This window comes from Phocoena sinus, chromosome 4 (genome assembly GCF_008692025.1).
Source record: "Phocoena sinus isolate mPhoSin1 chromosome 4, mPhoSin1.pri, whole genome shotgun sequence".
Taxonomy (NCBI): domain Eukaryota; kingdom Metazoa; phylum Chordata; class Mammalia; order Artiodactyla; family Phocoenidae; genus Phocoena; species Phocoena sinus.
The window spans coordinates 145975536-146000798 of record NC_045766.1 but is presented as its reverse complement, the minus strand read 5'-3'; the positions used below and the strand labels follow the sequence as shown (position 1 = coordinate 146000798).

Sequence of the window (25263 nt, the reverse complement as noted above, 5' to 3'; positions counted from 1 at the left end):
GAGGGTCCGTACCAGTCCCAGTGCACCGTAGACACTTTGAATACCATCGGACCTGCTGGGCCCTGAGAACTAATGGTGAAGCAGCTCGTACCACAGCCTAAATCTGCTCTGGTCCCCACTTGGCACTGCCAGCCTCATGGGTGAAATAGCAAATGTAGTACATGGCATATGTAATTTCCCCAACCCCCAACTAAATGCTGTGCTTCTCTTCCTGGCAGGTGACGCAAGATGAAACAATTTGTCTTTCACTTGAAGGGGATATTTCAATGTGTCCTGCACCCCTGGAGCCCCAGGGGCTCCTCTGAGGTGGTGGGCCCGACATTTCTGCGGGGCTTATCTCCACTCTCTAGTTTCTATACGTCTTGCTGAGGCATCTACAGTACTTGCCGCTTCCTTCAGACCCAGTCAGCACACGGTCATCAGCAGAGCGGCCCACGGGTGGTCCAGGTCTCTGCAGACAGTGTCTGGCCTAGAGCAGAACTGACATGTCCCTGGGGTGACGCTGAGGGTGCACCTCTGGCCCTGACAGGTGAGAGCAAACTGCTGCTGGTGGTCCTTGGAAACTGGTTTGAAGAAAAAGACATTAGTGAGTCCATAGCTGCACACCAAGCGCTGGAGCCGTGTCGACTTTCTCTGTGGGAGACACCTCACCTGGCACACAGCAGCTGCAGTCAACGCTGAGGGTGGTTGCTTTTCTTAAGAGCCCACAGCCAGCCTCCCAGACCCAGCGGCTTCTGCACAGACCAAAGTGGCAGGTTAAATGGGTTTGTGATCAGCATCGCCCCCTGCTGTGCCAACCCTTTGATCGGGGGGCATTAGTTTCCCAGGGGTGACGCACAGCTTCTGGTTCACGCTCATGATAAGGGAAAGTTGTCCCAGAAGTATGGCCTGGAAATAGCTTGGGCTGTGAGCCTTGGGTTTGAGTTGACCGGCCTGGTCCCCAGCCTGTCCCCACACCCCGTAGCTGGGACCTGAGCCGCGTGCTTTGGCCCTACTTCCTCAGCTGCCCCACAGGCAGAGCAGGTTTGTTCGGGGAAGCACAGAACTTGCCCGCCTCCGAGGAAGGAGCAGCTGTGCTCTGGGGGCTTCACATGGGTGCCAGGCACCACCCCTGTGGGCCTTAGCCATGTCCTGATCTCTGGGTCTGCCCTTCAGTGTGCACAAGGAAAACTTTAGCCTGCTCCCTGAGGAGTAAAAAAAATAGTTTGGAATTCTCTCATCCAACTACTGCACTGCTGAGCGCAGGGCCTGCCCTCTGGGCGCAAACATCGGCCTCCTGGGACAGCCAAGGGCAGGCTGTGTCCCGCCCGGCTCCAGGGCCCACAGGGAGGAGGGGCCGCCCATCGGGATGAGACGGGCTTTCAGGTGCTGCGAGGCCCCCAGGATGGCATCCTCAGATACGGGCTCTGAGTTGATGCCCTGGACCCACCAGTCAAAGGAGGACTCTCTGGTGGTCAGGGGGAGTCTCAACACACTCACGGGGGGCCCAGCTGGTGCACAGAGCACCCCTGTAGTTACTTCTTAGCTCCTGAATGTACAGTCAAGACAGACATGCTTGGCCACTGCAGAATCCCCTCGCTGGCTCCCCTACAGGTAGCCATTGTGATAGGGAAAGCTAGTGAAAGTCCCAAGAACAAGACAGCTGTGTCCACAGACATTGTGTGCTGATCCTTCCGCGGCCACTGTGAACCCGGTCAGCAGAGGGCCTGATTCGGTTCAGACGTCCTTTGATGAGCCTGGGGCCAGTGCGCTTTGTATAATTTGTCTAAAGGAAGGCCTGTAGGGAGCCTCTCAAGACGGCAGTGGGGAGTCTGGACTTGACTTACCTTGGCTGGTTGTGAGGCCTCGGCGAGGGACCCCTGCCTGCACCTCCCCTAAACCGGAACATTTGGACAGGACGTGCCTGGGCACTGTCCAGCTCTGACAGTCTGCGGCCACTCACCCCGGCGGGATGGGGAGACCTTCGGGTGGGCCTGGCATGTGCCCGGGCTCATATTAAACTATTCGCCCCACATTTCAGTCCCTGCAGACGCTGGGCCAGTGGCTTAGCTCGGGATACTGATATCCACGGGTGCCCCGCCTGAGGGTTAGTGGGGCCAGAGCAGGGGCGAAGCTCAGGGGTCTCCCCACTGGAAACCGGCTCGCGGGCCCTGCATCCCTCGCATTCAGCCTGCGCTTGGCTGCACATTTGCTTTGTCGGTTTCAATCAATAGTTCGTCTCCTCTCCCTACCCCCATCCTTGCCTTTAGAGGAACATCAATATTCATGCATAAATTTAAAAACAGCACAAAAAGCTGACTCCCCGCTTTCTGCCCCACGGGCCTTTTTCTTCCTTGGCCCGAGTGCAGGCTTGGCTCCCCAACGAGTGCCCGGTGGCGCCGTCAATGCGGCCCTGTGTGCAGCCCGGCAGCCCCAGCACCCCCCCCCCGCCCCCCGCCCCCACCGGCTGCGGAGCCAGCTGACGCGCCGCCCCCGCCCCCGCCCTCGGCCCCCATTGGCTTCCTGGCCCGCAGGGGGACGGGCGCCGGCCCCGCCCCCGCCCCGCCATCGGCCCCCATTGGCTGCCTGGCCCGCAGAGGGACCGTGCCGGCCCTGCCCCCGCCCGGGAACGAATAAGAGGCTGCCTCCGCCCCACGCCTGCGACTCAGGACGCGGCAGCCGGGAGGTTCCAGGAGCGACAACCAAGGACCACTGACGTGAGGACACTCAGGGGAACCTGCTCTGGTCTTTTGGGGGCAGGGCCCGGAGGGTGGGCTTGGGAACTGGGTGGTAGTTAAAAAACCCCTTTGGGTAATTGGCAGCGTTTCAAAAGTGTGAATCTTACTACTGCTTTGTGGACACGCCTCCCTCAACTGGGGGCAGCTAGAGGTCCATTATGCTTGTTTTTGTCGCCACAAGTCGGGGAAACGTCACGTCTGGTGGCTCAGGTGATTGCTGCAAACAGGCCTCTTCCTTAACTCTTTGAGGACCAGGGGTTTGCGTCCCTCCGCGGAGAAGGACAGGCGGCCTGATGCTCCGAGCGAGCGTCTTCCCCTTGCTCCGCGCAAATGTCAGGGCCCCCTGGACGCCGTGCAGAAACCACAATACATGGCAAGTGAGGAGGTCTTTGCAAGTAAATTACACATCGAGCCCAAGAAATTGCGGTTTATGGCGGGTTTAACCTTCCTCAGTCTTGCAGTTTCTTGGGGAGATCGGTCCACTTGCCCAGAGGGACTCTCACATCTTGTGTGATGTGTCCTTCTGAGGAGTTAACCCCCAAAAGTTCTCTTGCTTTCGAAATAAAAGGTTAATGTAGAACATTCATGGAATGAAGTGAAAGGGAAACATGGATATTTGATTTCCATTTCTCTTAAAAGACAGCCTTTAACCATCAATTGGGAAGAATATAACAGGAAAAACTTTAAAAAGTTAATTTGTAGTGTGGTTATGAAGAAAATCACATTTTATGGAGTTTTCACACGTGGGATATATATTTTATGCCTTTCCTTTAAAAGAAACCCCACTAGTCATACTTCACACAAAGAGTAATTTAGCCTTCCCTCCCCCAAGTCATCGTGAAGCTTGAGAAGCGAAAGGATCACGCAAAAGTTTCTTAGGTTTTTTGTTTTTAAAAAAATTAATAATTGAAAACGAATGCAAAGGATAAGAAAGTATGAAATGCTAAAGATTTTAATCCATCTGCATTATTCTATCTATGTGTGGTATATCTGATTTTTAGGGACTTAGAGCAAAACAAAGTATACTGATTATTAATAGGGTGAATTTAGCAAAGATCAGAGGCCAAGGCAAAAATCCGCAATCCGTTTTCATTTGAAAATCAGAAATAAAAATAAGAATTTAAATGTTATGTTCCAATTTATTTTTAAGATGCAAATGATATTCAACCCAGGAATGGTTTTGCAAAAATTAGACATAATTCTTTTATTTATTTTTAACTATGACATTGCAAAGATTCTTTAATGATTAGAACTCAAGGCCAAAAGTTGGCAAATTTCTCTCGCTGAGTGTCTCGGTTTTGTGAAACAATTGACAAGCAGTTCTTTGTAAACTGCCTGATTCCCAGGGTTGAACAGCTGTTTCCTTAGGTTGCAGGCCATGGTATAAGGTATGCGCTGGGACGGGAGATGGAAGCCTCCTGCTTCGATAAGTGCCGAGAAGTGGATGGCGACGCCTCCATGAATACCAAGTGCCTGGCGGTGGCCCAGCCTCCGGCCCATTTGTTCTGGCTTCAGGGCTGGTGTCGGGGAGGAAGACATTTTCCTCCACCCTTCTAGGTTCTTCTGGCCGGTCTAAGAATTAAATAGACGTGAGACAGGTTAACAGAAGAAACTCAAACCATAGTTTAATAACATGCATACATGGGAGAGACCCAGGAAGACTGAGTCACTCACAAAAAACGCCCCAGACCGTCTGTCACCTTAAATACCATGATCAGCTAAAGACAAAGGAGGCTGTTGGGGGGTGGGGTGGGGTCTGGCAGTTCAAAGGGGAGGAAAGCAATTCAGACGGAGATGGAAAAGCACATGTTTGGTAAAGCAGTGTTTGCTGCGCCATGAAGAGGTGATGGGACACAGCGCGGACTCAGATCTCTAAGAGTTCCCCTACCCACCCTTGGCCCGTGTTCTTTGCTGACAGCTCTAGTGAGTACTCCATTCCTGTAACAGGCCCTCCATCTAAGTTCTGATTCAGGCAGCTAAGGGGAAGGTCAGTGTTTCTTCCTGAAACTTCAGGGCCTGGATCGTTTTCAGCCCAAAATAATCTGCATGCCAAAGAGACATTTGGGGTGGCAACTTTTCTCCCTACAACAGCTTCGTCAGACGACCGTATGATACGTGTTTGTTTCTGGTAGTCAAGGTACCTTTTTTTCATCTTCATTTTCAAAATAATTTGTGGCAATTCTATCATATTTATTTTTCCAGTTGAATTTTACAGCTGTTCCTCACCCATCCAAAAAACAAAAAAATGCCAGAGACATTTTTGTTAAAATTGAGTTTTAAAAAATGAGTTAAATTTATATATCCATTCGAAGGAAAGTAAGTTTCTACATTTTATGCCCTTAGTATCTTTTGGAAGGACCTGCACTTTTCTTGCTAAACTTATTCTTAGTAATCCATGTGTGCTGCTGTAAAATAAGAAGACTTTTCCACTGTGTTTTCTCATTGTTCATTGACAGAACATAGGGATCCTGTTGACTTTCGTATCCTCATTTGGTTCCTAGTCACCGCAGTTCATTCTAACAGCTTGCTCCCCTGCTCTGTCGTCTCATCTCGGAGCCAGGGCAGAGGGGGCCTCGGGTGGGGGTGGTGGAAGGAGTCAGTCCGAAGCCCCTTCACTGCTCTGCCTCTGTATTTTGGCTGAAGTTTCCCACTGGCCAAACCAACCAGAAGCCAGAGGGCGTGGGAACAGAGTGAACAGAGCAGGGGTGGGGAAGAGTGGCCCCAACGGGTGCCTGGAGAGATGCACCACTCTGAGCCCAAAAGGGGAGGTGAGCCGAGGCCGTTGTGCCCCCTGGGGGCTGAGGTCTGAGTAGGTAACACCTTAACTGTTCTGTGCTAGAAGGCATCTTTCTTTGTGGCCCCCAGGATGTCTGAGCTGGAGAAGGCCATGGTGGCCCTAATTGACGTCTTCCATCAATATTCCGGAAGGGAAGGTGACAAGCACAAGCTGAAGAAGTCCGAACTCAAGGAGCTCATCAACAATGAGCTTTCCCACTTTTTAGAGGTGAGTCTTGCTCTTTAAAACTGACAAGTTAATCTGCTCTCCTGTCTGCTTGTAAAACCACCTGTCCACTTTCTCTTCTGAGCTGCCCTGAAGGTGGTTCCAGGTCAGCGTCAGGACTCCTAGGTCGTTTCTGAAAACGTGTTTGCCCTGGTGAGCCCTCAGTACAGAGGCTGGCTTAGGTAGGCCCCACCGTATGCATTTCGTGTGCAGTAGGGGCATCAAGGAAAGACTGCTGTCTCAAATGCAAAAGTACAGGTTCCAAATAACACTGCCCTTTCTCTGAGAAATCCAAGGAGGTACAGCAACAACGATGACAAAAAAAAAAAAAAAAGACAAAAAAAAAGAAACAAGGGCTTCCCTGGTGGCGCAGTGGTTGAGAGTCCGCCTGCCGATGCAGGGGACACGGGTTCGTGCCCCGGTCCGGGAAGATCCCACGTGCCACGGAGTGGCTGGGCCCCTGATCCATGGCCGCTGAGCCTGCGCGTCCAGAGCCTGTGCTCCGCAACGGGAGAGGCCACATCAGTGAGAGGCCCGCGTACCGCAAAAAATAAAAATTAAAAAAAAATAAATAAAGATGACAAAATGGGATGGGAAATATACTCATGACTTATCATGGGTCACAGTGAACATATAAGAAGGCTGTTAAAAATAAGCTTTTGTTCTTGGGAAAAGGACTGTTTCGGCTTTTCCTACATGGTTACATGGTGATAAGATGCCGTTCACTCAGCAGACATTACTGAGCTCTCAGCTCGGTCGATGCTGGGAGAGACACAGGCCCCACAACCTGGTGCATCACTGAGTGGCCACAAGCTGCTCACAAGAGAGGCCCCGGGGCCTTGCAGGGGGCTCTGTGGGGCCAGGGGCCTTGGAGGGGAACTTGAGAAGCTGCGTGAGGGTGCCCAATGAGCCCCGTCCGGCCCTGGCAGCTCCTGCTCTGGTGGACGTGTGTCCAGGCTTCCCCAGCCGCTGCCTCCGCTGCCCTGGGATCAGCCACACGCATTATCTCTGTGGCATGAGCCCCGTGTCCTCGAGGCAATAAACTGCAGTCCACCTGGTGCCTGACCTTCCCTTGGTGCCCAGAACCAAGGTCACTGAAGTGACCAGTCACACACAGAGGAAATGTCCAGACCATGAACCAGTGCACTAGTGTCTGACCAAGAGCTAATTCCGGGGAAGATACGAGAGCCCCAGGCCAGGGCCCTGCCACACAGTGGTGGACAGCTGTCGTCCTGGGCAGGCTGGGCCACCGTGTAAGACAAGCCCCGGGCTCCATGTCCCATGTCTGCAGGGCTCCTCCCGCCCCACTGTCCCCGCCCCGCCCAAACACCCCATTGGCAGAGGAAGTGGCCTGCAGGCTTGGGGTGGGACCCTCTAGTCTGATTCCAGGGCTGGTGTTCTCAGGCGTCCAAGTTCACCTAGTGGCAGCTGCCCCATGCACGCTTTCACTTACCTGGTCCCCCCGATTCTGCCTCGTAACCTAACAATCAGAAGAAGGTCCCCGATTCTTCCATAAAACGAATTGTTGAAAGGATGAAATGAGACAGTGCTTGTCAAGTGTGGCTCAACAAGTGCAGCTACTGTCATTAATTATTGATTTAAAACATAGAAAAAGCTTAGCATGTGGGAACCACAATTTGTAAAAGATAAGTAATTCACAGTAAGTGTATCAAGGTATCATGAACATTTGCTGGCCTGGTTTTATGAGGTAGTTTCTGTCTGGAGGCAAATCTATCATGTAATTGAAATTAATCTTTTAGCAGTTGTGTATAGGTCCCACCCCAATGCCCACAGGAATCGCAACCTTTTACATGTTTTATATCCAAGGCAGCCACTGTACATTACACTCAACTTCTTCAGGCCAAGCTCTCCTGCCCTGAGGACTGGTTATCCAGAACATTCCGCTCAGTGTACCTCTTTCCTTCACTGTGTCCGTTCCTCTGAGACTCTTTCACCACCCACTTGGCTGCACGTTGGGCAGAATGTCAGGAAAAGTCCCAGGACACCTGGAAGGCAACTCAAGTGGCAAAAAGACACAGAAGTTAATAAATTTAGGGCATGTTCCCAAGAGTTATTTCAGCCAAAAACCACTTTCAAAACATGAAAATCCACTGGAAGCCCTCACTATAGGGCCTTCTACACACAGAAGCAATGAAAAACTTACAGGGGCCAAAGGTTCAGACATTTGCATGTAACATGCTCAGGCTGATCTAGACCGTACTATTCTTTTCTGGGTATTTTAACACAAACAACCCGCAGCTTTTCAGATTTTGGCTGTTCCATTCAGTCTTTAAGTAGGCCAGGCCCCACTGGACCTAAAGGAAGGTGGAAAAGAAGGCTCAGACCCCCAGAGACTTCTGCCAGCCAACAGCCTCCTGGTCACAGGACAAGTCCTTTCTGGCATTTTTCATTTCATGTCTGAGGTTGTTTCTGATACAAATTATTAAAGCCAGCCAACTTCTGATCATGTTTTGATATCCTTAAATTTCATTGAGCAACAAGCTGGACAACTGCTCTTATTTCTCTTAGGAAATCAAAGAGCAGGAGGTTGTGGACAAAGTCATGGAAACACTGGACAGCGATGGAGATGGTGAATGCGACTTCCAGGAATTTATGGCTTTTGTTGCCATGGTTACCACTGCCTGCCATGAGTTCTTTGAACACGAATGAACTAGAGAAAGCAGCCGGGCTGTTCCTGTAGCAGAGACGGAGGTTGGGCAGGGAAGCCAAGGCAGGGCTTGCAGGGTAGTAGGGGCTGAGCTTTCCAGCTGTGTCGTAGCTAATTAGGGAGCTTGATTTGCTTCGCGAATGAAAAATTGAAACCTCTTTGCAAAGGGCTGTTTTTAGTGGCCCCCAGCATTATTTCAGCGCTATTAGGCATCCGTGTTAGCTGACTGGCCCCAGGGACTCTTGGTGATCATCACTTAGGAAAGTCAATCCTCAGTCACAAAGCATGTGCTATACTGGCTATCCTGGCTGTATAGACCCCTTAACCCAGAAAAAACAAACTGATTACCAGAAATGACTGGAGCATTGTGGTTTCCGTAAGCTTCCACTATATTTAAAAACACAAAGCTTTGTCCACCATCCTTTGAAAAGGCTGCCCTTCATTAAATCTGCTCATCACTGGGGCAAGTGAAACCTAATGTGGTTGGGTGGCCTGACAGTCTGTCCCACCTACCAAAGAGCATGGTCACATTTAGAGCCCTTTCCTACAGGTGGGCTGTGATTATTGAGCGAGTAGTTGATGCTAACAGTTCTAAATGGAAAATCTGTTTCATAAGCCGACAAGTACTGACATGGTAACTGTAATCAGAACTGAGAATCAAGCTTCTACATTCAGTGGGGTTCTCCCGACAGGGTCACACTTTGCTGGATCTATGGGGCATGGGGCAGCAGGGGCAGGGGGCTCGGGGCGGATCTCAGCTCTGCCTCTGGAGACAGCTGTACCCAAGCACCCACGCCTCCTGTCCTGCCTATAGAATGAGGGTTATGACGGATGTGTTTGGTCTGTTGGTGAAGGTCATTCCCGACCTGTCTGTGCGCAGCAGACAGGGTCTGCTTGTGGCTGTTGGTGAAGCCAGGGAACTTTATGATCTTTATGCTTTTGTATCCACCAATCCAAATAAATCAAGTTACAAATATTAAGAATTACTTCCAGGAAAATTCAAATTAAGCTTATCCACCGTTTTTCTGTTTTGCTTTTTTTTAAGGACACAGACTTGGAAATCATAAACTAATTGTTCGCTTGTATTTGCATTAAATAAAAAGCATTGTAACAAGTCTCTGTAGCTGTAAAACATGAAATAAAAGCTAAATTCCTGCAAAACTGGGAAAAGGAATAAAGTCCACGCACCCTGACGTCATCAGAGCTGCAGATGCTGCACCACCCAGGCCAGGGTCAGGAAGCTTGGGTGGGGAGGGGCAGGTCCAGGGGGAGGGACATAAAGGAGTGGGTCTGTGGAGGGGCGGGGCCATGGGGAAGGACATAAAGGAGCAGGGTGTGGAGGGGTGGGGCCATGGGAGGGAGGTAAAGGGGCGGGGCCATTGGAGGGACATAAAGGGGAGGGGTGGGCCATGGGAGGGACAGAAAGGGCCGGGGGTGTAGAGGGATGGAGCTGGAGGGGCAGTGCCTGTCCGGAGGGATGAGCCTCTCTCTCCTCAGTTGCTCACCACCTCCTGCTAGGAACTTCCAGCCTGGTGGGCATCACGTGGCCCTCTCTGGACCAGTCGCCAGGGAGGGGAAATACACTGGTCCTGGCAGGAACGTCAGAAACCAGAAGTGGCCCCAAATGGGCACCAGCTCTACAGGGGGTCATGGGGACTTGCTTCTCACTTTATATGTGGTTACCTGGACCATGTATCCTTGGTGAACTTTATGCAAATTATCAGTATGTCATTTTGATGTACAATCCTTTGTCTTGAAAATGTATGACTGTGCCTTCAACTTTTAGCAGGTGGAACAATTCTCACAGTTTCTATTTGTCTTCCAGGTTATAATCCTCAGTTTGGCTTGAATAAAATTCCATTTTAAAAAATTTTATCTATTTATTTATGTATTTATTTTTGCTATGTTGGGTCTTCGTTTCTGTGCGAGGGCTTTCTCTAGTTGCGGCGAGCGGGGGGCTGCTCTTCATCGCGGTGCGCGGGCCTCTTACTGTCACGGCCTCTCTTGTTGCGGAGCACAGCCTCCAGACGCGCGGGCTCAGTAGTTGTGGCTCACGGGCCTAGTTGCTCCGCGGCATGTGGGATCTTCCCAGACCAGGGCTAGAACCCGTGTCCCCTGCATCAGCAGGCAGGTTCTCAACCACTGCGCCACCAGGGAAGCCCCATTTTTCTTCTTGATTGCTAGTTGAAGTTTTGTTGACACAGGGACATGCCAGGGTGGGGAGCCTGGAGGGTGGACCACACCTGTCTAGCTCAGCCCAGGGGCCAGCATAGCCTGTGCACGAAAGGTCAGCCAAGGATGGGAGGTGAGCTGGCTCTGGGCTGTGGTGCTGCAGTGGACACACCTCTCCAGCTTGCTTTCAAAACACGTCTCTATGCCTCTGTTCATCACTGCACCGTCTAGTTCCATGAATGGGTGGTGATGGTCCCACACGGCCCCTGGCAGGTGGCATCGCCAGGTGGGTAGGAGGGTGCCTGGGGCATGTGGTTGCGGGGATCACCTGTCTCAGGCATCACCAGGGAAAATCAGTTCGCAACTTTAGCCAGGAGCAAAGACAGTTCACTCAGGGCCTCGGAGACAGGACAAGGGGAACTCTGCCCCAGGCTGCCTTCCCCATGGTCCAGTTCAGCCTCACAGGACTTCCTGTGCTCTACTGGTTTATCAGTTTGGTCCACAGTCACCCAGAGAACTGTCCCTGAGAGAAGCATTGAGTGTCTCGGGGCGAGACCCTGAGGCCATGGCCAGGATCCCATCTGTTGGCCCTGCAGTGTCAAGTGCTGTCAGAGAGTCTGGGGCCTGCTGAGGACCCACCCTTCGCCCTCTGGACAGCGTGGACCACCCTGGCAGGCACGGCTGTCCCTGCCCGCAGTCCAGGCGACAATATCGCCAGACTTTCCTGCCACCAAAGGGAGGACTCCTCACCTCACGATCACAGAGGGAGGGGGGCTCGACGTTTCAGGGCCCCCCCCACCCCCGCACAGAGTCCAGCCACACCCCATCCTCGAGGCCTGCAGGGACCGCGATTCCTGACCCCTGGCCACGCTCCCTCCTTAGTCCTGGCCCTGCCCAGACCACCAGGAGCAGTGACGTGGAGGTGGAGGTTGGGTAGGCCCCCGGCCCTCCCGGCCTTCTCTGGCCCTGGGGTCAGTCCCAGGGGCCTCTGCCAGCCGGCTCTCACTCCCACCCACTGTTTTAGACCTGATCCTGCCCAGCACCGGCCCTGCTTCCCTTCAGCTACAAAGGGAAGCGAGCTTTCCCCTGGACCAGTGGGCGGCCCCACTCTGGGTTTCTTCCTGGGGACAGCTGGTCTCCGCACGATGGCAGCCCCTTGAGCTCCAGAAGCCTGTGAGCTGCTACCTGCAGGACCCCACCCTCATCTCCAAGGCAAGGGGGGCCCTTCAGCCCTGGCCTGCCAGCCCCCAGCTGAGGCCCCAGTTTGACAACTCTTCCCGGAAAGTTCTGGGAAGGCCCACATCTCTGCCCCATGAGGTTTGTTTGCTGTTGTTTCAGGGTTTTAATTTTTATTTACTTTATTTGTTTGAATTTACCAGTTCAAATTTATCACATTTATTCAAATTCAATGAAAAACAAGGCTGTTTTGACGAACACCAAGGATTATAATCAAAAGTAAAATCAGGGGCTCAGACGACAATTGTCTCGTATGAGCCTCAGCAGCCAACTCACATGGTTCATAGTATCGAGATTTTCTTGAGCAGGACATTTAAATTTAGGGATCCATTCCTCTCTGGCCCAGGAAACTTGGGTTCTGGTAACTACAGATGGTGCAGAGACCTCTGGGCGTCAGGACAGTGGCTCTCACCCTTCACCTCAACCAGCTGGAGCTTGGACATGACCTGGGCAGCCCCCGTGCTGGCAGCTGGGTGGCCTTTGGGCCAGGCAGGCGTGGACAGGGGGTGCCCGGTCCCTCATCCTGAAGCAAAGAGAGGGTCCTGCACCCCTTTAATTATGACCCTCATGGCATGTCTGCTAGCCGTCGGCAGAGTAAGACCCTTTCACAACCTCCTTTCACTGCATTTGTGGAGGAAAGGACTGGCCTCTTGCAAAGGAGGGCGTGCGAAAAAGACACGCTATTCAAGCACGTTGGCAGGAGGCCAACCAGGGAAGTTCGGCCTCTCGGCTGGAGCTGGAGCAGAGCCGAGGCTGAGACTGGCAACCTCCTCAGGGACAGAGCCTGACCCCAGCACCATTCACTTATCACGCAGGTCCCTGGAGTAGCTCGCACACAGAGGAGGCCACTCCCGAAATGTTCCCCTCTGTGCTGGGTTGGGTACGGACACCGGGTCATGTGGGCCCCACAGAGCCCTGAACACAAAACTCCCCTGGGAGCTTGTTAAATATCCAAGGCACCAGGCCTCCCAGATCTGGGATGTGACCTTGTCTGTGGGACTGTTTTAATAGGAACTCAGGTGATTCTCATCCTCAGGGAAGTCAGGAAACACCAGGTTAGCCTGGCTAATCCTTCTGGAGGAATTGTGGCTGCCCGCCCTGTATAGCAGGCCTCACTCGAGGCAGAGGGTAGGAAGGAGCAGGGACACTCCAGTCCCTGGCCAGTCTCACTGCACCTGGCCCCTCTGGACTGCAGCGTTCTCGTCCAGGAACAGGTGTTGGCTGGTGCGTGGATGTGCCCTAGGGTACCCCCTTCCCCTTCTCCTGGTTCTTACACCTTGTGTGATCCTCCCCTAAGTGTTCCTGATGGTAGGGGAAAGCATTCGGTCTTCCGTCATTAAGTACGATGTTAGCTGTGGGATTTCTGTAATGTCCTTTATCAGGTTAAGTAAATTCCCTTCTATTCCTAGGGTGCTGAATTTTGTCAAATGCTTTTTCTTCTGTATTTATTGAGGCTGATCATGTGGTTTTGGTTTTTATTCTATTGATATGGTATATTACTTTAATTGCCTCTCAGTTTAAACCAATCTTGCATTCCTGGGGTAAATCCAACTTGGTCATGGTGTGTGATTCTTTCTGTATGTTGATGGATTTGGTTTGCTAGTATTCTGTTGAGGATTTTTGTGTTCATATTCATAAGAGATATTGCTCTGTGGTTTTCTATTCTTGTTAATGTCATTGTCTGGTTTTGGTGTCGGGTAATATTGGCCTTATTAAATGAATGTTCTCTCTTCTATTTTTAGGAAGGGCTTGTGACAAACTGGTATTAATTTGTCCTTAAATGTTTGGTAGAATTCAGTGGTGAAGCCACCTGGGTGGGGAGTATTTGGGTTTTTTGTTTTTTTTTTTAAATTACCTATTCAATATCTTCACTTGCTATAGGTCTATTCAGTTAGTTTCTTCTTGAGTCAAGTTCTATAGTTTATATCTTTCTAGGAATTTGTCCATTTCATCTAAGTTATCTAATTTGTTGGCATACAATTATTTATAGTATTCCTTCATAATTTTTTTAAAAATTTCTCTAAGGTCAGTAGTAATGTCCTTTCTTTCATTCTGATTCTAGTAAGTTGAGTCTTCTCTTTTTTCTTGGTCCACCTAGCTAAAGGTTTGTCAATTTTGTTGATATTTCCAAAGATCTTGTTTTTGTTTCATTGATTTTCTCTATTATTTTTCTCTTATCTAGTTCATTAATTTCCACTCTCTTTTATTACTTTCTTTCTTCTGCTTGCTTTAGGTTTATTTGCTCTTTTTCCAGTGTCTTTTGATGGAAACATGTTATTGACTTGAGATCTTTCTTCTTTTTTTTTTTTTTTTTTTGCGGTACACAGGCCTCTGACCGTTGTGGCTCAGCAGCCATGGCTCATGGGCCCAGCCGCTCCGCAGCATGTGGGATCCTCCTGGACCGGGACGCGAACCCATGTTCCCTGCATCAGCAGGCGGACTCTCAACCACTGCGCCACCAGGGAAGCCCTCTTCTTTCTTAATATAGGCATTTACAGCTATAAATTTACCTCTAAGCACTGCTTTAGCTACATGTCATTCTTCGTTTTCATTAATTTCAAAGTATTTTCTGATTTCCCTTTTGATTTCTTCTTTGATTCATTGTTTATTTAGGAATGTGTTGTTCAATTTCTACATATTTCTCAGCTTCTCAAAAGTTTTTGTTGATTCTTAATTTAATTCCATTGTGGTTGAAGAACGTACTATGTACTACTTTTATCTTTTTAGAATTTATTGAGGTTTGTTTTATGGCCTAGCATACAACCTAGCCTAGAGAATATTCCATGTGTACTTAGGAAGAATGTATATTCTGTTTTTTTTTTTTAAAGCTTTGTATATGCATTTTATCTTTTGAAACAGAACCTATTACATCTTCTTTTTAAATTAATTAATTAATTTATCTTTGGCTGCACTGGGTTTTCGTTGCTGCATGCAGGCTTTCTCTAGTTGCGGTGAGCGGGCTTCTCATTGTGGTGGCTTCTCTTGTTGCTGAGCAGGGGCTCTAGGCGCACAGGCTTCGGTAGTTGTGGCATGCGGGCTCAGAAGTTGTGGCTTGTGGGCTCTAGAGTACAGGCTCAGTAGTTGTGGCACACAGGCTTAGTTGCTCCGCGGCATGTGGGATCTTCCCGGACCAGGGCTCAAACCTGTGTCCCTTGCATGGGCAGGCGGATTCTTAACCACTGCACCACCAGGAAAGTCCCTTCTGCTGTTCTTGGGTAGAGTGTTTTATAGATGTCTTTTAAGTCTAGTTGGTTTATAGTGTTGTTCAAGTCCTCCATTACCTTTTGATGTTCTGCCTAGTTATTCTATCCATTATAGAAAATGTGTATTGATGTCTCCAATATCATCCTTTGTTTTCTATCAGTTTTTGCTCCATATATTTCAGTGCTCTACTGTTAGGTGCATACATATTTATAATTATTAGGTCTTTCTAATGGGTTGGTCCTTTTATCATTATAAAATGTCCCTTTTTATCTCTTCTAGTAAATATTTTTGTTTTAAAGTGTATTTTATCTAATACTAGTAAAGCCATTACAGCTTTCTTGTGGTTGCTACCTGCATGAAATATCTTTTTCCATTGTTTTACTTTCAATCTATCTGTATCTTTGAATCTAAAACGTCTCTTGTTAGTAGCATATAGTAGGGTAATACACACAGAGTCTGAAAAATCTGCCCTTTGAATGAATTTTTTAACCCACATTTACTGTTATTATTGATATAGTTGGATTTACCTCTGCCATTGTACTTTTCGTTTTCTGTATGTCTCGTGTCTTTTTTTTTTTCTTTCTCTTTTTGCCTCTAATCCTCCTCTACCACTTTCTTTGGCATTAAGTAAATATTTTCTAATGAAGCATTTGAATTTCTTGACTGATAGTTTCACTATTTTTTTAGTGGTACGCATCCTAACTTATCAGAATCAGCTTCAGATTTATACTAGCTTACTTCCAGTGAGATATAGAAACATTGTTCCTATATATCTCTATTCCATTTTCCTCCTTTTTATGATTTTTAAATATATATTACATCTATTAATGTTACAAACCCAACAGTACATTGTTATAATTATTATTTTACCGTCTTAAAATTAGCCCAATACAGCTTTGCTCCCACCAACTTCTTTTGTACTGTTATTGGCAAAAATATTACACATACATTTTATTTCTATAAGGCCAAGATTACATTATATAATCATATTTTATACAATTGATTTTTAAATCAGTTGAGAAAAAATTATGCATTTATATCATCTTATAATTACCTTTATCTTTACCAGTGTTCTTTGTTTTTTCATGTGAATTCAAGTTACCATTTGGGGTCACTTGCTTTTAGCCCAAAGGACTTTCTTTAGTATTACTGGTAATGTAAGTTGGCTAGCAACAAATTCAATCGTTTTTTGTATATCTGGGAATGTCTTTATTTGGCCTCCACTTTTGAAAGGTACAATTCTTGGTTGATGATAGTTTTTTTCTTTCAGCTCTTTGAATACGTTACCCCATTGTCTTCTGGCCTCCATTACTGCTGCTGAGAATTCAGCTATCAATCTTATTGGGGTTCCCTAGTAAGTGAAAATAGTTTCTCTCTTGCTGATTTCAAGGTTTCCTCTTTTGTGTTTTGGTATTTTTACCATATGTCTGTGCATCTTTTTGTGTTTATCCTACTTGGAGTTTCTTGAGCTCCCTGATGTGTAGGTTTTCAATATATCTGGGGAGTTCTCAGCCATTATTTCTTTGAATTTTTTTCTGCTCTTTTCTCTCTCTCTCTTCCCCTTCTGGTACTCCCATTACACATATTGTTGGTGAGCTTGGTGTCCCACGTGTCTCTGAGACTATGTTCATTTTTCTTCTTTCTTTTGTCCCTCTCTGTTCTTTGGATTGCATAATATTTATCAATCTACTTTCAAGTTTGCTAATTCTTTCTTCTTCCAGTTCAAAACTACTGTTGAGCCCCTCTAGTGAATTTTTCATTTCAGTGATTGTACTTTCCCAACTCCAGAAATTTCTCTTTGGTTTACATTTATATAAATGATATCTGTAGTTATACATTTATGTTTATATGATACCTATATTATTTACATTATATAAAACATTATACATTATATTTAACATTTTAATCTCTTTATGGGTATTCTTTATTCGATGTGACACTGCCATCATACCTTTACTTCTTTAATCATGGTTTCCTTTAGTTCTGTGACATATTTGGCTACTTTCAAATCTGACATCTGGTTAATCTCACAGGCATTATCTGTCGTCGTCCTTTTTTCCTAGTGTATAAGTCATACTTTTCTGTTTCTTTACGTGTTTTGTAACATGGTGGGGGGGAAACTGGGCATTTTAGATAATACATTGTAGCAGCTCCTGGTTCTTGCCACTCCCTCCTCCCTCCAGGCCTTTGTTTAATGACTGGCTGGATTACTTCAGTGCAATCTCTTCCCCTCGGCCCCTGCAGAAGCTTCTGCTATTGTCCCTCAAGGAGGTGCAGCCTTGGGCAGGCTTAGTCGCCCTGGGCTGATGGTGCTGTTGGCAGGTCTCTCCAGTCCCTTTCCCTGACCACACCCAGCTGTGAAGTTCCACCGACTGCCAGCTCACTGCTCTATCATTTCAGCAGTGCTCAGGGGGCATAAATTGCTCTATAGCCGAATGTGATCCAATTCAGGATTTATTGAGGAAATAGTTCCCAAAGTCAGTGTTTGAGATTTGTTCTAACCCCAGGAGGGCTCTTCCTAGCTGTCTCTTTCCCTGGTTCTCCTGCAAACTACTTGGCCTACAAGTTAGCTTGTATCTTCATTGAATCTATGAACTTCCTCCCAATTGCCTTTCACCACACTTGTACTGCTTTTGAGAGTGTCCTTATGATTGAACTTCTCCACGCTCTGGTGCAAATGAAGTCAGTTCCTTTAGGAAGAGATGGGGAGATACCTGTTTTATAGCTTGCTTCTCCCCCAAGGCAAAATCTCCAAGCCAGGGTTCTGGGCCTAGGAGTGAGAACAATGGTGCATGTCTTTCTGAGTGACACCGCTGCTTTAGGAGCTGAGCACTCAGTGGAGTTGGGGGCAGTAGCCTAAGGTCCTCCCAGCTTGCCTCTCCAGGTATGGAACCACCATCTTAAGAGCTGGGAAGGGAACCCAGGGCCCTGTACCCTCAGAGGCACTTTACCCAAGGTAGAGGCTCCATTCCATGAGCAGAGGCTGGATGGAAGAAGAGATCTCTCATCTCTCACTTGCACTCACCCAGAACTTAGCTGCATCAACAGGTAACTGGGGGCAGGAGCCTGTGTTCTTGGCTGTGCCTGTTTGGAGTGGAATTTCTGCTTGGCTCATCTGGGAGGTGGGAGGGGAGGAGCAGTCTTGGTTCAAATAACAGACTCTTGCTTTTATTAATGAACTTTCGTGTATAGACATTTCTTCATTTGTTGTATACACTTAGGACCATTTCCAAAGGCTTAAAAGTTTTTAAAAAAATAATTTTCACCATTTTGCTGGCAAGCATGTCTATGGAGCTTCTCAGGCCATCATGCCAGAAGCTGACCTTCTTTCTTTATCTTCTCATGTAAAGTAAATGCTAAGCACTGCTTGTCTTTGAACTTGTGTTCCACCCCATCAGAGCACAACAGCCTCCAGACAGCCTCCATCCTGCTGCTTCCACCTGGAGCCCTGCAGCACCTGGGTGCACATACCTGCAAATCCAGCTCGCTGCTGCTGGGGGTGGTGACAGGTGACAATACCTCTGTGCCCCCTCTTCCCCTCAAAGCTTCATCTGGCCCCTTTTGGCCCTTCTTCAACTTTGGGCTTGTGGCATCTGTAATGAACATTCATGATATCTGGCCTTTTCAGTCAATTTCAGAGCCTGGGGAGTAAGGTGCACCATACTCAGTTGGCACTTAAAATTAAGAATAACACCTCGACTTCTCACTTCGCACTGCCCCCGGCAAACTTTACTTCCAAACCATCTCACGGCCTCATGTAAAAAGGTTCCCCCATTGAACCCCGAAAGGCAGACCAGGGGGAGGATCAGAGTGAGGAAGGGAGTGAGCTTACCTGGGGTGAGGCTTCAGGCTCTCAGACCACCCACAGCAGGGAGGGTGACCCAGCCGCCTGCATGGACAATTTAAAGACTATTCCTCTTGAGCACAACAAGTTTTGAAATTTTGCATGTAGTTACCTATTAAAAGAATTCCTCAGGACTTCCCTGGCGGTCCAGTGGTTAAGACTCTGTGCTTCCAATGCAGGGGGTGTGGGTTCGATCCCTGGCTGGGGAACTAAGATCCCATATGCCATGGTGCAGCCAAAAAACCAGAACAAAACAAAAAAAACAAAAAAGAATTCTTCATTACTGAAACTGAGTATCATACAACACTAAATGCACCAACATTCGAATTATAGGGGTCCCAAAAGAAGAAGAGAAAAAGAAATGGTCTGAGAAAATATCTGAAGAGATTATAGTCGAAAACTTCCCTAACGTGGGAAAGGAAATAGTCACCAAAATCCAGGAAGAACAGAGAGTCCCATACAGGATAAACGCTAGGAAAAACACACCAGGACACATATTAATCAAACTAACAAAAATTAAATTCAAAGAAAAAATATTAAAAAGCAGCAAGGGAAAAACAAAAAATAACACACAAAGGAATCCCCATAAGGTTATCAGCTGATTTTTCAGTGGAAACTCTGCAGGCCAGAAGGGAGTGGCAGGATATACTTAAAGTGATGAAAAGAGAAAAACCTACAACCAAGATTACTCTACCCAGCAAGGATCTCATTCAGACGCGATGGAGAAGTCAAAAGCTTTTCAGGCAAGCAAAAGCTAAGAGAATTCGGCAACACCAAACCAGCTTTACAACAAACGCTAAAGAAACTTCTCTAAGCGGGAAACACAAGAGAAGAAAAAGACCCACAAAAACAAACACAAAACAATTAAGAAAATGGTAATAGGAACACACATATCGATAATAACCCTGAATGTATACATGGATTAAATGCTCCCACCAAAAGACACAGACCAGCTGAATGAATACAAAAACAAGACCCATATATATGCTGTCTACAAGAGACCCACTTCAGACCCAGGGACACATACAGACTGAAAGTGAAGGGATGGAAAAAGATATTCCATGCAAATGGGCATCAAAAGAAAGTTGGAGTAGCAATACTCGTATCAGATAAAATAGACTTTAAAATAAAGAATGTTACAAGAGATAAGGGACACTACATAATGATCAAAGGATCAATCCAAGAAGAAGATATAACAATTACAAATGTTTATGCACCAAACATAGGAGTACCTCAATACATAAGGCAAATGCTAACCACCATGAAAGGAGAAATCGACAGTAAAACAATAATAGTAGAGGACTTTAACACCCCACTTACACCCATGGACAGATCATCCAAACAGAAAATAAATAAAGAAACACAAGCTTTAAATGACATAATAAACCAGATAGATCTAATGGATATTTATAGAACATTCCATCAAAAATGGCAGAATACACTTTCTTCTCAAGTGCACACAGAACATTCTCCAGGATAGGTCACATCTTGGTTCACAAATCAAGCCTCGGCAAATTTAAGAAAACTGAAATCGTATCAAGCATCTTTTCTGACCACAATGCTATGAGACTGGAAATCAATTACAGGAAAAAAAATGAAAAAAGCACAAATACATGGAGGCTAAACAGTGCGCTACTAAATAACCAAGAGATCACTGAAGAAATCAAAGAAGAAATTTAAAAATACATAGAAACGAATGACAACGAAAACATGATGACCCAAACCTATGGGACGCAGCAAAAGCAGTTCTAAGAGGGAAGCTTATAGCAATTCAATCTCACTTCAAGAAACAAGAAAAATCTCAAATAAACAATCTAACCCTACACTTAAAACAACTAGAGAAAGAAGAACAAAGAACCAAAGTCAGCAGAAGGAAAGAAATCATAAAGATCAGAGCAGAAATAAATGAAATAGAAACGAAGAAAACAATAGCAAAGATCAATAAAACTCAAAGCTGGTTCTTTGGGAAGATAAACAAAATTGATAAACCCTTAGCCAAACTCATCAGGAAAAAAAGGGAGAGGATGCAAATCAATAAAATTAGAAATGAAAAAGGAGAAATCACAACTGACACTGCAGAAATACAAAGGATTATAAGAGACTACTACAACTATATGCCAATAAGATGGACAACCACAAGGAAATGGACAAATTCTTGGAAAGGTACAATTTTCCAAGACTGAAGCAGGAAGAATTAGAAAATATAAACAGACCTATCACAAGTAATAAAATTGAAACCACAATTAAAAATCTTCCAACAAACAGAAGTCCAGGACCAGATGGCTTCACAGGCGAATGCTATCAAACACTTAGAGAAGAGCTAACACCTATCCTTCTCAAACTCTTCCAAAAAATTGCAGAGGGAGGAATACTCCCAAATTCATTCTACGAAGCCACCATCACCCTGATACCAAAACCAGAAAAAGATATCACAAAAAAAGAAAATTATAGACCAATATCCCTGATGAACATAGATGCAAAAATCCTGAACAAAATACTAGCAAACAGAATCCAAGAGCACATTAGAAGGATCATACACCATGATCAAGTGGGGTTTATCCCAGCGATGCAAGGATTCTTCAATATACTCAAATCAATCCATGTGATACACCACATTAGCAAATTAAGGAATAAAAACCACATGATCATCTCAATAAATGCAGAAAAAGCTTTTGACAAAATTCAACACCCATTTATGATAAAAAAACTCTCCAGAAAAAGGGCACAGAGGGAACCCACCTCAACATAATAAAGGCCATATATGACAAACCCACAGCAAGTATCATACTCAATGGTAAAAAACTGAAAGCATTTCCTCTGAGATCAGGAACAAGACAAGGATGTCCACTCTCACCACTCTTATTCAGCATAGTTTTGGAAGTCCTAGCCACGGCAATCAGAAAAGAAAAAGAAATAAAAGGAATACAAATTGGACAAAGAAGAAGGAAAACTGTCAACATTTGCCGATGACATACTATACACAGATAATCCTAAAGATGTCACCAGAAAACTACTACAACTAATCAATGAATTTGGTAAGGTTGCAGGATACAAAATTAATGCACAGAAATCTCTAGCATTCCTATACACCAACAACGAAAAATCAGAAAAAGAAATTAAGGAAACACTCCCATTTACCATTGCAACAAAAATAAAATACCTAGGAATAAACCTGCCTAAGGAGGCAAAAGACTTGTACTCGGAAAACTATAAAACACTGATGAAAGAAATCAAAGATGACATGAACAGATAGCGAAAGATACCATGTTCTTGGATTGGAAAAATCAATATTGTGAAAATGACTATAATGACTATATAAAGCAATCTATAGATTCAATGCAATCCCTATCAAGCTACCAATGGCATTCTTCACAGAATTAGAACAAAAATTTTCACAATTCTTATGGAAATACAAAAGACCCCAAATAGCCAAAGCAATCTTGAGAAAGAAAAACGGAGTTGGAGGAATCAGGATCCCTGACTTCAAACCATACCACAAAGCAAGAGTAATCAAGACAGTATGGTACTGGCACAAAAACAGAAATATAGATCAGTGGTACAGGATAGAAAGCCCAGAGATAAACCCACGCACACATGGGCACCTAATTTACGACGAAGGAGGCAAGAATGTACAATGGAGAAAAGACAGCCTCTTCAATAAGTGGTGCTGGGAAAACTGGACAGCTACATGTAAAAGAATGAAATTAGAACACTCCCCAACACCACACACAAAAATAAACTCAAAACGTAAGACTAAATGTAAGACCAGACACTATAACACTCTTAGCGGAAAACATACGAAAAACACTCTTTGACATAAACAGCAAGACCTTTTTTGACCCACCTCCTAGAGTAACAGAAATAAAAACAAAAATAAGCAAACGGGACTTAATTAGACATAAAAGCTTTTGCGCAGCAAAGGAAACCATAAACAGGACAAAAATACAACCCTCAGAAAGGGAGAAAATATTTGCAAATAAAACAACAGACAAAGGATTAATCTCCAAAATACACAAACAGCTCATGGAGCTCGATATCAAAAACACAAACAATCCAGTTAAAAAATGGGCGGAAGACCTAAATATACATTTCACCAAGGAAGACATACAGATGGCCAAGAGGCATATGAAAAGATGCTCAACATCACTAATTATTAGAGAAACGCAAATTAAAACTACAATGAGGTATCACCTCACACCAGTCAGAATGGCCATTATCAAAGAATTTAGAAACAATAAATGCGGGAAAGGGTGTGGTGAAAAGGGAACCTTCCTGCACTGTTGGTGGGAATGTAAATTGATACAGCCACTATGGAGAATAGTATGGAGGTTCCTTAAGAAATTAAAAATAGAACTACCATACGACCCAGCAATCCCACTACTGGGCATATACCCTAAGAAAACCATAATTCAGAAAGAGACATGTACTACAATGCTCACTGCAGCACTATTTACAATAGCCAGGACGTGGAAGCAACCTAAGTGTGCATCAACAGACGAATGGATAAAGAAGATGTGGCACAGATATACAATGGAATATTACTCAGCCATAAAAAGAAACGAAACTGAGTTATTTGTAGTGAGGTGGATGGACCTAGAGTCTGTCACACAGAGTGAAGTAAGTCAGAAAAACAAATACTGTATGCTAATGCGTATATATGGAATAAGAAAAAATGGTACTGATGAACTTAGTTGCACGGCAGGAATAAAGAGGCAGACGTAGAGAATGGACTTGAGGACATGGGGTGGGAGGGTGAAGCTGGGGCGAAGCGAGAGTAGCATTGATATATATACACTACCAAATGTAAATAGTTGGCTGGTGGGAAGCAGCAGCACAGCACAGGGAGATCGGCTCCGTGCTTTGCGATGACCTATCGGGTGGGATAGGGAGGACGGGAGGGAGGCTCAAGAGGGAGGGGATCTGGGGACACGTGTGTGCACGTGGCTGATTCGCTTCGTTGTGCAACAGAAACTAACACGATATTGTGAAGCAATTCTACTCCAGTAAAGATTTTTAAAAAACCCTTGAGGGACTTCCCTTTTGGTCCGGTGGTTAAGAATCCGCCTTCCAGCGCAGGGGACGCAGGTTCGATACCTGGTCGGGGAACTAAGATCCCACATGCCGCGGAGCAATTAAGCCTGCACAACGCAACTACTGAGCACGCGTGCTCTGGAGCCTGTGCGCCACAGCTAGAGAGCCACGCGCGGCACAGTTACTGAGCCCGCGTGCTCTGGAGCCTGTGCGCCACAACTAGAGAGCCACGCGCGGCACAGTTACTGAGCCCGCATGCTCTGGAGCCCGCACCACAGCTAGAGAGCCACGCGCGGCACAGTTACTGAGCCCGCGTGCTCTGGAGCCTGTGCGCCACAACTAGAGAGAAGCCCGCGTGCCGCAACTAAGACCCAACGCAGCCAAATAAATAAATTTTAAAAAAGAATTAAAAAAAAAAACCTGCCAAATAGAACACATCAAACAAATTAAAATGACCACAAACACGTGAAAACATACTCAGCATCACTGGACATGATACTTATTTGACTATCAAATTGACAAGGACTTATTTATTTATTGCTGGTGCTCTCAGGCTGCCAGGAAAATGCTTCTCCCACGCTGCCTTGTGCGCTTCCGAGGGCAGGGGCGCCCAAAGCTTCACACCTGGCACGAACTCTACCTGTAGGGACTGAGCCCAAGGCAGGTCTTGCGTCTGAACACACAGCCGCGAGGAGGTTCACGGCAGCACGGCTGAAACGACGCTGACACCGAGCAAGTGAATACAAGCAGCGTGCAGTCGAGCCCCCCTCCCATATGACACAGTCATTAAAACATTTAGAAGGGTATATGTAACAGATTAAAAGTCTAATTTATTAACTACAAAAGCTGATTATAAAATTATAATGAGCGATCCTAATTTTGTAAAAGTGTTTTAAAGGAAAAAATAAATCCTTGAAAGGATTTACATCAAATACTAATGCTGTCATCACCGAGAGGTAGGATTATGGGAGATTTACATTTTCTTCTTTATACTCTAATGTGCTTTGTAGATTTTATGCTGTAGCATAAATGCTTTTATATCCAGGAAAGAAGAATGCATAATAAAATACATCGTATTTGGGGTAATTTTAAAAACCTTTTCACACATTTCAAAATGCAGAATTACAAACAGTCAATAACTTTATTAACATAATGATATAAAAATTTTAGTGTGATATACAGAATTCCCAGAGAGTAATTTTAAAACATTTTAGTGCTTCTTAAAATCTTAATTTACAAGACATCTTGTCTTACTGCCACCGACCTTTCAATACAAAAATTTTATAATATTTGTTTGCTATAAAACTACAACATACAAGGCTGGGTAGTTCTTCCCCTGCTGGCCATTCTGTTATAAGGAATGCCCATTAGTCAACTCCTAGGACCTCTG

At 45.9% G+C, this 25263-nt stretch overlaps 1 protein-coding gene across 1 annotated transcript; it reads left to right on the top strand.

Annotated features, from left to right (window-relative positions):
- Positions 1-2630: 2630 nt before the first annotated feature.
- S100B (S100 calcium binding protein B) lies at positions 2631-9615 on the top strand. Its single transcript, XM_032629340.1, has 3 exons — positions 2631-2696; positions 5583-5721; positions 8248-9615. Exons 2-3 carry the CDS (start codon positions 5584-5586, stop codon positions 8386-8388), a joined length of 279 nt encoding a protein of 92 aa, XP_032485231.1. The 5' UTR covers positions 2631-2696; position 5583; the 3' UTR covers positions 8389-9615.
- The last annotated feature ends 15648 nt before the right edge of the window (positions 9616-25263 follow it).